The sequence below is a fragment of the Equus quagga genome, chromosome 1 (assembly GCF_021613505.1).
Source record: "Equus quagga isolate Etosha38 chromosome 1, UCLA_HA_Equagga_1.0, whole genome shotgun sequence".
NCBI lineage: Eukaryota > Metazoa > Chordata > Mammalia > Perissodactyla > Equidae > Equus > Equus quagga.
Genome location: NC_060267.1, coordinates 95,786,247 through 95,800,486, shown reverse-complemented (window position 1 = coordinate 95,800,486; position 14,240 = coordinate 95,786,247). Strand labels below are relative to the sequence as shown.

The following is a 14,240-nucleotide window of genomic DNA, read 5'->3' as shown; positions in this document are numbered from 1 at the left end:
TGCTGAAGCCCACCTCCCCGCCAAGGCGACGACTGTCCTACAGCCCCGGGCCGCCCTCCCACGCAGGCGTCAGTGTTTTCAGCACACACGGTCTGGGCCCATGAGCAACGTGCCCATAAACAGTACACCGCAGACTTGGCTCTCTTAAATTTACATTAATGATGACAAACTAGGCCGACCATTCTGCAGCCTGTTTTTCCCCCCAATTCAGTATTAGCTTTCCAAACAGATCTATGCTGATGTGGCTCGAGTTCAGTCGTTCATTTTAACCACTATATAGTGTTCCACGATTTTCACTATCACAAAAAATGCTGTAAACACCAAAACTGTGTGTCCTCTCTGCACTTGCACACTCAGAGAAGGGGCTGGCAGGGCCACGAGCTACACTCCTCACACCTGGCCAACACCTCTTCACAGCCCACCACAGACCTCTGGAGCTTGCTCCTGTCCTACCTCCACCCTGGCATGATCAGGCCTTCTAATTTTTGCCAATTTGATGGGTGTGAAATACCCCTTTCTGAAACAGCACATCCCTGGTGACTGGAGTGGTTTTACCCCACTTCCTCTCCCTGAAAAGCCTGTTCTTATCCTGCCTCTGGGTTGTTTGTCTTTTTCTTAATGATTTATAGGAATCCTTTATGTATTACTGTTACAAAAGGACTGTGTGACAATTCTTTATCAATTTAAATTTGTTGCAAATATTTTTTACGGATATAGTTTCTCACATAATTTTGTTTATGACATTCCTTTGTCACCATATTGAATTTTATTATGGTTAAATATGCGAATCTTTCCTATTAATTGTGGTTTTTTATAACTTAAGTAATGCATCCCAACACCAAAGCCATAAACACAGGGAACTGGCAGACGGGAGGAGGGAGCAGAGAGGCCTGGGGCCGCCTCGAGCTGGAGTGCCAGCGCCAGGAGAGGTGAGCTCCAGTCGCGGCCCAGAAGCGGCCAGCTGAAGAAGTGGCTGCAGACCACCCAACAAAGCCTGCAGAGCCCTCCGTTTTGGATTTGCCACAGGCTTAGTGAAACGACAAAGAGAGCCTCAGCTGTATCCACCAAACTTGGATCAAGTGAGCCTGAAGAAACTTCCAAATCTTGCTCCAAAAACCCTTTCGGGAGCAGCAGCTTTTTATGATGAAGACGACAGTGAACCAGAGGACACGCCCCCAGAAGCAAAAAGGAGGATCAAGAACACTGGCAGGAAAGGACCAAACTCCTTCCATAAAGGAACACATGGGTTTCCTGACAACCGGAAGCTACGGGAGTGAAACAAAGTCTCGTCTTGGAAATGTCCATGAGCAAACAAGTTAAATGATGTGTTTTGAAACTGGAGTATGGGCTGAGTGCAAACTTAAAAGGAACAGTTTCCTTTTTCAAAGAATGGTTTAAGATTATCTTAGAAGCTGCCCTTCCTTTTTTTTAAGATTGAGTGGTACACTAATAAATGAGAGTTTGAAATGAGAGTCAACTTATGTTTTATATACAGATTTCAAGACATTTACTAATTTTGTAGTTTCATGTGATTAGTTTTCAAAGGTTTCAAATTAAAAAATGAGAAAAAAATATTTTCTTTTCAGAAATTTTCAGAAGCAAAATTTTAAATTTTGCTTTCAGGTTAGGTCTTTCACCCAAGGAGAGGGGCTTCTGTCTCACGTGGAATGAGATCTCACCATATCTCCCCAATAGGTGGCCTTGCATCCCCATACTCTGGACCCAGCCCTCCCTCTCCCTGTGAGCTGTGGGCCACCTCACAAAGCACCGGGTTCCCCACAGAGCATCCTGTTCAGGCTCCGTTTGCCACGAGAGTGAGCCCCCATCTCCCGAGGGTGTGGGGAGGACGCCATCACTACCTGACAGAGGAGAAGGGGACATGGGCTCTTGCTGCTCTTCCAAGTGACTTTCAAAGAACCCCCACCAAGTCCTCGCTGTCCCTGCCGTCCTGGCACGTCCGTTCGGTGCCTTGCTGAGATTCCACGGGAGGAGCCGGCTTGCTGCTCTGACTTGCCCTCCTTTTACCACTCCTTGATTAGGCGGCTTGTCATTCAGGGTCCAGAGGTCTCCCAGTTTCCTCCCAGGTGGAATGTGCAATTCAGTCCCTTCTTCTCCTTGTATCGGAGTGATTTTAGAGAAGGAAACAGGAAGCTACTCTTCGTTCCCTTTCCTTCGATTCTTTGGGTTTACTTCTAAGTTCTCTTATAATGCACTGAGATCAACCTAGTTCACTAATTTTAAAAATTCCTTCTTTTCCAGAATATGCACTGAGGCTACAAACGGCCCTTTACTGGCCACTCTGAGCTGCGTTCACAAGTTCTGGCACGTATGTCATTCACTCACTTATTCAACAAGTATCTACTGAACACCAGCTCGTCCAAGACACCTTTGCAGAGGGCTGGGATCTGTCAGTGAACAAGACAGACAGGAAATCCCTGTCCACGTGCAGCTCAGACTAGAAAATTCCACTATGGTTTCTACTTTGACCCATGAAATATTGAAAAGTGTCTTCTTTGGTTTCTAAGCATTAAAGACTTCAGAGGTTTAGAGAAAGGGGCTGCATGTTTTTGTTACTGATTTCTCATTTTACTGCACCATGGGAAAAGTATCAATTCTTTGCAATCTGTTGGTTTCCTCTGTGGCCTTAACAAGTCCATTTTTGTAAATATTTCCATGCTTGCTTATTTTGAAAGAGCATATTCCATAATGGCTGGTGCCCAGGACCAAGCTTGTTAATTCTGGGTTCAGATCTTCCGTGGCCTCACTCTTCTTATCTGCTTCTTCAATCACTTTCCACAGTGTAAGTGAGGAGTGTGGCTCTGTTCATTTCTCCCTGTAATTCTGTCAGCTTTTAAAATATCCATATTGATATTCTGCTATTAGATGGAATGAACTTCAACTGTGGGTCATTCCAGCACCAACACTGACTCCCAGCCTGACTAATTCTTTTTGTCTTTAGATCCCAGTGGACATGCTGGAAGCAGGCTGGATACAACTGAAGCAAGAACTAAGTGAACCAGTGAACCAGAAGGTAGACTTCAGAAAATATCCCGAATGCAGAGGATGAAAGACATGAAAAGAGAAGAAAACGCAAAAAAGGTGCTGAGGATAAAGGAAAAACTCCAGCAAACAGGTCCCACTCCTCTAACGCCAGGACACAGGAAACACACCTGTAACTCCAAGACAGAGGTACCACTCCTGTCCTTGTCCTTCTTTTGTTTTCTAGTTCTTCTCTTACGTCTTAATCATTTTAAACACTGTGTTCTTGTTCAGATGTTCTTTTTCACCGACGTCTTGGTGCCAAATACGTCATATCTGCAGCTCTGGTGAGGCCTCTCTCCTTGTGTGGTTCTGTTTTCCCACAAGGCCCATGTTCCGGCCGTAGGGTGATTGTTCTCTGCGGTGTCCAGTGGGCCCTGGCACGTGCAATCACTCCTACACAGCAAAACTCTGCTTTAACTCCTGCCAGGGCCCGCGAACTTCAGGAGTCCTGGACTCTACTCCACACGAACCTCCCAGTGGCATACAGCAGGCAGCATTCATTTCAACCTCTCTCCCATCAGGAGAGGCCCCTGCCCCTCCCCCACCACAGGCATCTGACCAGCCTCCTGGTTTTTTCCTGGACAGGAGGTGGAGATTTTCTCCTCCTTCCCAGGGTCCTGGTGCCAGCTCCAACCACAGAGCCCCAAGGCCAAGTGAGCATGAGGCCCGGGAGGCCCGTCAGCTCACAGGTTTTCACTCAAAGACAGAGGCCCTCTCCTAGACCCCGAGACTCCCCTTCCTTTCAAGTTCAGCTGTGCATTTTAAAAACGATTTTATCTAGAAAAACTACAAGATCCAGCATTTTTGTACCTGGAGCAGGAACAGGACCAACGTCAGCTCAATCTCTAGCGCCGGAGTCTAACACAAATACTTCCCGTGTGGGGCAGCATTCCGGGCATTCTCTAGCCCTTGTACCCCCTTCCCTCAGAAAGAGGGTGCTCAGCCAAGCCTAAATCAGAATTCCAGTTCCCACGGCCCCCTGTGTAGACACCCACTGTCATGCTGTTCACAGAGTCATTCGCATCTCTCTCTCCCCACCACCAGCCTGTGAGCGCCTCAGAAAGATGCACTGGCATCGTAACGCCACCAGTACCAAGCACGCAGGAATCGTTCATAAATGGTTTGTATACAGACTGTATTCTTCACTCCTTTTCCTATCCCCAAACTAAGTTCTAGATGTAAAACAAGTGTAACGGGACTGAAAAGATCCTAACTATTCTGGGACTTGAGTAAAGTCACAAATATTTAACACACCCAAATACTTTCAAAATACAATTTCTTCCTCAGATAAAACACAGGTTAAGTGTAAGGACATCATCCTCAAATCTTTTCATCTATATGCCAGCATGCCAGTGGGTATTAAGGACTCAGCGTGTTACCTTCTGGTTTTTTAAATGTTTGGGTCAGTGTATTATAACATCTTTTTAAGGCGTTAGGTCTGTTCAAGGGGAGCCTTCTCCACTCACCATCCAGCTTCATCTGCTCTGGGCAGTAGAAGTGGACCACGGCCAGGAGAGCGGCCCCATCGCTGCTGTCTCTCATCAGGTCCTCCAGCAACGGGAAGCAGGGCGGCTGCCTCGCAGACAGGTGCTCTCGGCGATAGCGCACCTGCAGGCGATGAAAGGAAAATGCTCAATACGTGACGTGCCTTCACTAGGGCCTGCATCACAGGCAGATGGTTAAATCGAGAGCTAACATAACGCCCGTGGACACTGTGTGGAGTAGCAGCAATTGTACGGAAAAAGCTCAAAACGCCTGGATTACATTCTTTGCCTGGAACATGTATGTCACGATCCAGGGAACTGGGCTTCACGGCTACACTGGGTGACAGCAATCAGCTGCTAACGACACAGGGCCCCTCACTCTAAAGTGCCGTGACACACACAGAAAAGAGAGCAGAAGGCACGCCTACACTACCAAAAGCTGGTATACGGTAAAGAATGAGAAACAAGTTAAAAGGTGAACATCCTAACACATGGAAGATCCAAGTTACTGCTACTTTTCTCAGTATTATTGGCATTACCCTCAGCTATTGAGAAAAATACAAAAGAGTGTTAATATATAGTTTGAGAAATTTCAGAAACCAGGCTAGACAAAATTTCGTACAATACATCAACCAGCCCCTCTAGTAAGCGCAACAAAGTGTCAGGAAACTGAATGCAGGCCAGGTGCTCTATAAACAAGTATCTTCTCAAGGTCTCCAGACTCCTGCCTTTGGGGAAACCATGTGCATGCATGTGAGCTGCCCCGAGCCCCTCAGCACCACGCCCATAACTGAGGTCAGCGTCCAAGCACACAGGCCGCCACTGATGCCTGAGGTGGGTCAGCACAGGTGCCTGTCCCAAACGCCCTACTGGACGCTCGTTCTTTCTGTGTTCATAGTCACAATATGGCTTTAAAATATGGCATTTCCTGCAAGCCACGTTTTCTTGAGAGGAGGAAGGTACAAAACCCAAACTAGAGGAAGAGAACCACAGTCTGTACCAACAACTATGGATTTCTGAGAGTTCAACCTAAAGAAAAACTCTCTCTCAGCAATCTGGAATTTAAAGTCGTAATCTTAGTAAGCATAGAGAATAGAATAATCAATACTCATATTTGATTTTATATATATATATATATATATATTTGTGTGTGTGTGTGTGAGGAAGATTGGCCCTGAGCGAACATCTATGCCAATCTTCCTCTATGTAAATGTGGGACACTGCCACAGCATGGCCTGATGAGCGGTGTGGAGGTCCACACCCAGGATCCAAACCGGCAAACCCATGGCCGCAAAGCAGAACACGCAAATTTAACCACTAGGCTACCAGGCCAGCCCCTCAATAATGATACTTAGTATAAAACATTTCTAATACATTCTTTTAAAATTAGGAATAAGGCTTATTTCACGTCACTAAAATCTGTTTCGACATAGACTTTAACTTGTTTCTCAGGGCTCACAGCCTTGGCTACAACATGTAACATGCCCACACTGCGCCGGGGGCCAGGTCCACGGGCTCCAGCATGCAGAGCACGAGGGCATGCGCCAGGCCAGGCTTCCACACAGACAGACAGCACACACAAGTGACCGACCACAGCATGCAGTAAAGCAAATGTTTCCTCGACTGAAGATGGATGGTATGCGTTTAAAATCAGGCAAAACACTCAACTACAGGGTCCAGGGAGCTTTTAGAATCACCTTCAAGTCAGGTCTGTCAACCCTCCAGGCTGGAGTGTTACGGTGAAACCTCTGGACCTGCCAATCTGACCAGCCCCAGCCACACTTACGCTCCCCAGCCTGTCTGCTGGACACTGCAGGCAGCGCCGTCATGAACTAAAGGACTCCTGAGGGGTCACTGCTCTTGGTCACAGTTCCAGTTCCTATAAAACTCTCATCTGAAACCTCACTTCCTGTAGCACAGCTGAATTTCTGACTCTATCCTCACTACATCACCTAATTGTTTTAATATTTGCTGTTTGGCTTTCAGGATTCAAGAAGCTAAAAAATATGTAAATATTCATAAAGATGTTTTCCTTTTCTTTGTTATTACTCTACTTCAGAGAAGCAAATTCTCCATCAGCCGGAAGGCAGACAACATCACTGCTCACACGGATCTCACTCACCAGCTTCTCCCGCTGGTGTCTCCTACATCACAGAATTCCAAAGATAATCTGGCCCAAACAATTAAACTAAAGGAAACAGGCCATCAAAGGAGTAAGCAAAAAGATTTGTGTTCTAAAACTTCATTTTAAAATGTACCACTTGGAGCGCCAGGTATTTTCCCACAGGAACAGTGTAACAAACTCGTTCCTATGCAGAACGGGCACCACGTGGAGCACAGCTGGACTGACTACTTTCTGACTTTCTTTTTATGGGAAGATTCACACAACATTTTATTTAAAGGTCCTTGGGGAGCGAGTCCTTCTCCGTAGCCCACGAGCACCCTTTCACAGGGTGCACCGTCTTCCTCATCAGACGGTCCACGCTCCAGTTACTAAGACGTGTCCTATTAATACCTCCATTAGGGAAGGCAGGATCAGAAAGAACAAAATATAAAGAATAACTTGGGAAATTAATTATTTATCATTCCTTCTGACTTCCATTAGAAAAGAGAATAGATCCTATCGTTTACTTTTCCTTTCATCACGTAAAGAAATAACTAAGTTCCATAGGAAGAAACACAAAACTCTATCTTTAAAATTACCTAGGAAATTGGGCAAAACCAAACTCTGTGTGTTATCTATGAAACGCACCTTAGAACTCCCAAGTGCCACATTATGGAGCCTACTCAGCCCAGAATCAGGTTATCGCTCGTACTGGACAAAGTGTCATAACAATACCGAGGAGGACATTTGAAAAAAGAAACAGGTTCGGGTGCAAGCGACTTTCAATGGAAGCAAGTGATTGCAACAGGATGGCTGTTGATGGCAGCGGCGCACGGAGCTCACTTACAGGCACTAACTTCCAGTACCACTTGGAGGGAGACTGCCCGGAGCAAGGGAAGGAAGGCAGGAGAGGAGCGTCAGCAGGGAAGGTCCATGTGTGGAGGGACGTGACACCACGTTCACACAGCATTTACAAGAGAGGCGGGACGTCTCTGAGAAGGAAGATCTGTCCAGCGCACGTGGCCTGGACATTCTGTATTCTCAGATGACTCAAGTGGAAGGTCACAGGCACCTCTACAACACTGGCCTCTGCAGGAGCAAAGAACACTCCGGAAACTTGGTAGAGGCTGGGCATCGAAAAGGACAGAGGCCAACCAAGACTCAGTGCCTCATCTGTGCCCCTCGGAGGAACAAGGAGGCTAACAAGCAGGCCCAGTGTGTGGTGCCCACAGCATCCCCAGAGTCCAGGAGCGAGCAGACGCCGAGCGATGGCAGACACGGCTGGGCCACGTCGTGCACGCGTTCAAGGGACGCAGTCACACGTGCTCGGCAAAAAATGAAATAACGTCAGGGGAAGAAAAGGACAGAAATGACCGGAATGCCTAAGGCACCGTCTGCATCATTTCATTAGACAAGTAATATTTATCCACCTGAATTCCACACTGGGTTTGAGAGATCTACAACCAGTTGCATAGACCCCAGTGTAAGGGATTGTCAAGGGGACCCTTGGCAGTAGGCAATTCACTCCGCATTTGCTGACTTCTGGAAGTAACTCCTGGGTAGCCCTGTCACCCCTTACTTTTGAGCTTCCCAATACCTCCCAACATCTCCCTCACCCTCTCAAGCTAAACACAAGACTACTCCGGGCCAGGGGGAAAAGGGGAGCCAGCTGCCAGGGGATCGAGGAGACCCACTCCTTTCTTAGTGAGTAAAAATAAAGACTAAGCAAGGAGTACTATGATGTGATTCTCTAAGACCAGGGGCACAGAACTCCGTGCACAGCAGAGCGGTTAAACTAGCCCGTTACCTTCTGACGGGCCGGGCTCTCCAACAGCTGCTGCTTTAACTTCACTTCCTTCTCTGTTATCTCTCTCATTTTAAGATTTACCTAAAGTAGAAGAAAAACGCATTAAAAAGGCAATTGCTTTCCGACACTGGTAGCCATATCTTTACTTTGCCACCCAGAGACCCCACTTCCCTTGTTTTAACTCTGGACTCTTAGACACAGGTGTTCTTTAGGCCAATTACACACATGCAGAAATATACGGACCCCACGTGGTCTGTGACTCAACGTGGACAAGGTCAGCCTGCTACTCCAGGAAATACTCTGTGCCTCCAAACGCTCGCGCAATGCTTCCAGCTCACGACAGGATCAACAAGCCCCATCACTGGACGTCTACGGTGCACAAGCAGCACACGTGCTCCGTCAGCATCAACAAACACTGCTGATGAACAGTCTGGCTGAGATGCCCCCTGCAGAGCCTAAGGGGCGGCTCACCCAGGCCCCCGAGCACACAAAAATAACACTTGGTAACTTTAATCCCAAAGCTTTAACTGCACAGCGCTTAGATAACTAACACAACTTCTTGGAAATTAAAGCATTCTCTCCTGGAATTATTAACTCAAAGATAAAACCAAAATTGCAATTATAAAATACCATGAAGAAAAATATTCATCAATGGTTAAAAGGATGTGGTCGAAGCTATAATCAGAGGAAAAGGCAGATTTTATTACTAAACAAGAATATAGCTAAGTGAACTCAAGCAAATCAAATCAAGGAAGTAGAAAGATTATTTTTTAAAAGAAAAATCAATATAGAAAAACTTAAATGAATTAGAATGGATGGATAAGCAATAAAGCAAGTACTGTAAAATATAAAATCTAATGTAAAATGTAAAACATTGTAAAATCTAGGGGGCGGGGACATGAGTGTTCTTTATTTCTTTTTTTTTTTTAAAGATTGGCACCTAGGCTAACAACTGTTGCCAATCTTCTTTTTTTTTTTTTTTTTCTGCTTTTCTCCCCAACCCCCCCCCCCCCCGGTACATAGTTGTATATCTTAGTTGCAGGTCCTTCTAGTTGTGGGATGTGGGACGCCGCCTCAACGTGGCCTGACAAGCAGTGCCATGTCCGCGCCCAGGATCTGAACCCTGGGCTGCCGCAGCGGATTGCACGAACTTAACCACTCGGCCACAGAGCCGGCCTCCAAATTGTTTCAACTTAACTGCATGTTTAAAATTTTTCAGAATAAGATACTGGAAATAAAAAAAAATTTTAGAAAATATGTTTCTGCCATAAGCTAGACAGCTTTCAAATATGGAAAAGATTTTCTTTCTTTTTTTTTTTTGAGGAAGATTAGCCCTGAGCTAACTACTGCCAATCCTCCTCATTTTGCTGAGGACGACTGGCCCTGAGCTAACATCCATGCCCATCTTCCTCTACTTTATACATGGGATGCCTACCACAGCATGGCTTGCCAAGCGGTGCCGTGTCCACACCCAGGATCTGAACCGGCGAACCCCGGGCTGCCAAGAATCGGAACGTGCAAACTTAATCACTGGGCCACTGGGCCAGCCCCAGGAAAAGATTTTCTGATTAGACTGGTGGTGACATTAATGAATGTAATTTTTGATACTGTATCATGAAATGTGACAACACTGGGAAAATCTATGCAACTCAGTGGAACACTTTTCCAAATGACCAATGTGTGATGTCACAGAATTACAGGCCAGCAAAAGAGCCAGGAAGGACGCAAAGAAGATACAATGACTTTAATATAACAGAGTACAAAAAGTTCACTGACCTAGCATCAAGAATACTAGATAAAAGAATTCTTAGAACAATAAAAGGACAAATAATCCATTTCAAAATGGGCAAAGGATTTGAAGAGACGTTTCTCCAAAAGAGATGTACAAATAGCCAATAAGCACATGAAAAGAGGTCTCCGTCATTAGCCATCAGGGAAATGTGAATCTAAACCACAATGAGACGCCACTTCACATCCTACAGAACGGCTAGAACTGAAAAATCAGAAAAACAAGTGTTAGCAAGGATGTGGAAAGTGGAAACTTCAGCTACTGCTGGTGGAAACGTAAAATGGTGCGGTCGCTGTGGACAACAGTTCGCCACTGCTTCAGAAAGTTAAACAAAGAGCCCCATACGACCCATCAGTTCCACCCCGAGAGACACAGCCAGGAGAAACAAAAACGCATCCTCACAAACACTTGTAACAAGTGTTCACATCAGCACCATTCGCAACAGCCAAAAAGCAGAAACACCGCAAATGTCCCTCAGCTGAGGAACAGACAAACAAAACGTGACATAACAAGTATTACTCAGTCATAAACAGGAATGAGGTGCTGATCAACGCTACAAGATGGCTGAGAGTTGTGCTGAGCTGAAAGAAGGCAGACGCTCAAGGCCACCTGCTGTATGACTCCAGGCATACGAAGTGTCCAGAAGAGAAGAATCCACAGAGACAGAAAGCAGATGAGTGACCAGCAGGGGCTGGAAGGGGTGGAGAGCGAGAACTGACGGGCACAGAGTCTCTTTCAGGGTGCGAGAAAACGTTTGGAATTAGTGGTGGGAGCTGTACGACCTTCTGAATATATTAAAAACCACTAAACTGCACACTTTAAAATAGTGAGTGGGGGCTGGCCCCATGGCCTAGTGGTTAACTTTGGCACACTCCACTTCGCCGGCCTGGGTTTGTGGCTTTGGATCCTGGGCATGGACCTACACCACTTGTCAGCCATGCTGTGGCAGCGTCCCACATGTGAAGTAGAGGAAGACTGGCACGGATGTTAGCTCAGGGCAAATCTTCCTCAGCAAAAAATAAATTAATTTAATTAAATTAAATAGGGAGTTTTCAGCATGTCAACTGTATCACAATTTTTTTAAAAAAATTTAATTGATAATGGTTTCAAATTCCACACTGCAATTAACCTTTGAGAAACTACCACTTATCAAGCTTCAGTGTAGAATCAAAATAAGACGTGGATAATTTTCTGCAAAGATTATGAAATACTCTCCCCTCTCCCAACCATATACCATGTGGAGCCAGATTTCCTTCATATACTTCAATAAATATAACACATTATAACAGATAAGATGCAAAAGCAGGGAAGAGAATCCAGCTGTTTTCTAGTAAGCCAGATATTAAAGAAGCTGACAAAATTGTAAAATATCACCATTTATTTTTGAAAAGTTATTTTTCATAAAAAGTACATTGTTCATATTAACATGAAATGAGCTGTTATTTTTAAGTGAATTAATAAATATTTTTAAATTTTCTTGCTTTTAATTTCTAATATGGTACATAGTGATAATTTTTTTTTTAATTCTTGGGGTCCACAGTAATTTTTAAGAGTGTGAAAGGGTCCTGAAACCAAAGAGTTTGAGAACTATATCTGTACAAAGGAAGAACAACACAAATGGAAAATACGTGGGTAAATATTATTCTCTGTTTTTAATTCCTTTAAAGGGAACTGACTATTGAAAGCAAAAATCACGTTTCGGAGGTTATGATGAAATAAATGACAAGAGTAGCACAAAGGTCAGAAGGGGAAAGGACATTTCCGACACAATCCATGAAACGGTGTCACTCTGCTTGGAGGTGGAATGTGATAACCTGAAGATGTATATTGTAAACCTTAAAGTAGCCTAAAAAATACTGGAGAGAAAATGACACGAAATAAAATAAGACACTAAATAAGATAAAATTGGGCACTAAAAAGTACTCAATCCAAAATAAGTCAGAAGAGAAGAAAGACAAAGAAAAACTGAGATAGAGAGAAAGCAGACAAGATGGTAAAACCCAGACACCTCCATAATCACATTAAATGTAACTGCTGTAAACATTCCAATGATAAGGCACAGACTGTCAGACTGAATAAAAAAGCAAGACCAACTTACAGTATCCATACGAAACTCACTTAAAATAGAAAGACAAGAGGTTAAAAATAAAAGGAAGGGAAGAGACACACCATGCACACACTAGTTATAAGAAAGCTGGAGCAGCCATATTAGTATTAAATGAAGTAGACTTCAGGACAAAGATTATCACTTGTGATAAAGACAGACATTTCATGATGACAAAAGGGTTAATTCATCAAGAAGATATAAAAATTCTACAAGTGTGGGCCGGCCCCGTGGCCTAGTGGTTAAGTTCGGTGTGCTCCACTTCAGTGGCCCAGGTTCAGTTCCCACTCATCAGCAGCCATGCTGTGATGGCAACCCACATAAAAAATAGAGGAGGACTGGCACAGATGTTAGCTCAGGGCCAATCTTCCTCGAGCAAAAAGAGGAAGATTGGCAACAGACGTTAGTTCAGGGTGAGTCTTCCTCAGCAAAAAAAAAAAAAAATCCCACAGGTGTATAAATGTAGTAACAGTGTGGAAAGACATAAAGCAAAAACTGAGACAACCAAAAGGAAAAACAGACAATATTACAGCTGGAGATGTCAACTCTCCTCTTAGAGTAAGTGACTGACAGGGCAAGAAGACTCCAGAAGATGCAAACACCACCAACCACCAATCTGAAGTGACAAAGAGCACTCTACTCAACGCCAGGACAAATATTCTTTTCAAGTGCACAAGAAACATGCTGCAAGACCATGCGCTGGACCAGAAGACAAGTCAATAAATTTAGGACTGAAATCACACAAAGTATGTTCTCCGACCACAACAAAATCAGAAACCAAAGCACTAAAAGATATTTAAAGCCACTCCCCCTTACAAATTTGGAAACTAAACTACAAACTTGTAGATGACTCCCTGATTAAACAACAGTCTACACGTGAAGCTGGCAATCTTGAAGAGGATGATGGAAGCCACGACACTTCAGATGTGTAAGGCGCAGCTAAGGCCCTACTCAGGAAGACGCAGCCTTAAACGTTCATATTCCAAACGAAGACGGGTGGAAAGGAACTAATCCTCTACCTTAACTAAAAGGAGAGCAAATTAAACTCAAAACAAGTAGAAAGAAAAAATAATAAGGCAAGAGGAGAAATTAAACAGAAAGCAACAGAAAAAAAGCAAGTCTTTTAGGAGCTTAATAAAGTCGATGCGCCAGATGAGCCAAGGGAAGGAGCAAACACGCAGTCGCCCAGAGCAGGGACAAGCAGGGACAGCGCCACAGAGCACACGCTAAAGGGTGACAAAGAAACACTACGAACTTTATGCCAATCAAGTCAACAATTTAAGGAAAACTGACAAATTCCTTAGAGTCACGAGTTACCAAAACTGAGCACCAGCGCTGGAGAGAACCTACCGGAAAGCAGCGGAGCGAGAGCCCCCGGCCGGAGCTCACAGCTCACCCACATCAGACGGTTCACACGAGGGAAACTCCATTAAGTGCCAGAAACTTAAATTCACATGGAAATGCTGAGAAAATTGCAAAACATGGAAAACATTGAATAAAAATGTAAATACTGGGTAAGGGGAAAAAAGGTCATGAGAAACTGAAGCATTAACTCCAGGAAAAACAAAGCACGGCTCAAGACAAGGGGCGCGTGGTAACGTCAAGTCTGACCACTGACCTGGTCAAAGCAGTCCACGTGACCATGCAGAAAGACGTGGACCAGAGGGGAGGGTCACGTGAGCCATGATCAACATCTGTAATAAGAGTAAGTCAGAAGGCAACATCTTCTGGAGCCAGGACAGACCCCAAGTCAGAGACAGAGTGCGTTTCTTGAAAACATGGAGGGAACTACCAGAATTCACATGCCAGAGCACCACAGTGACGCTGCTGGTCTGTACGAAGGCCACCTTCTACATGGGAGCCAAGTCCACAGGGAAACAGAGGCGCCGGTAACCTGGGAAGGCATTTAA

The 14,240-nt window shown here is 44.8% G+C and overlaps 1 protein-coding gene across 4 annotated transcripts in view; it reads right to left on the bottom strand.

The window, feature by feature from the left end:
- CAMSAP1 (calmodulin regulated spectrin associated protein 1) overlaps positions 1 to 14,240 on the bottom strand; it is a 66,306-nt gene that overhangs the window by 20,300 nt on the left and 31,766 nt on the right. For 2 of the 4 annotated variants that reach the window (XM_046662019.1, XM_046662028.1), the window contains exons 4-6: positions 8,438 to 8,518; positions 7,478 to 7,510; positions 4,509 to 4,650 (exon numbers count right to left, since the gene is read on the bottom strand). In XM_046662019.1, the coding sequence (XP_046517975.1) occupies positions 4,509 to 4,650; positions 7,478 to 7,510; positions 8,438 to 8,518 (256 nt within the window). The remainder of the gene's footprint in view (positions 1 to 4,508; positions 4,651 to 7,477; positions 7,511 to 8,437; positions 8,519 to 14,240) is intronic. The other 2 variants (XM_046662038.1, XM_046662046.1) reach the window with 1 other exon arrangement.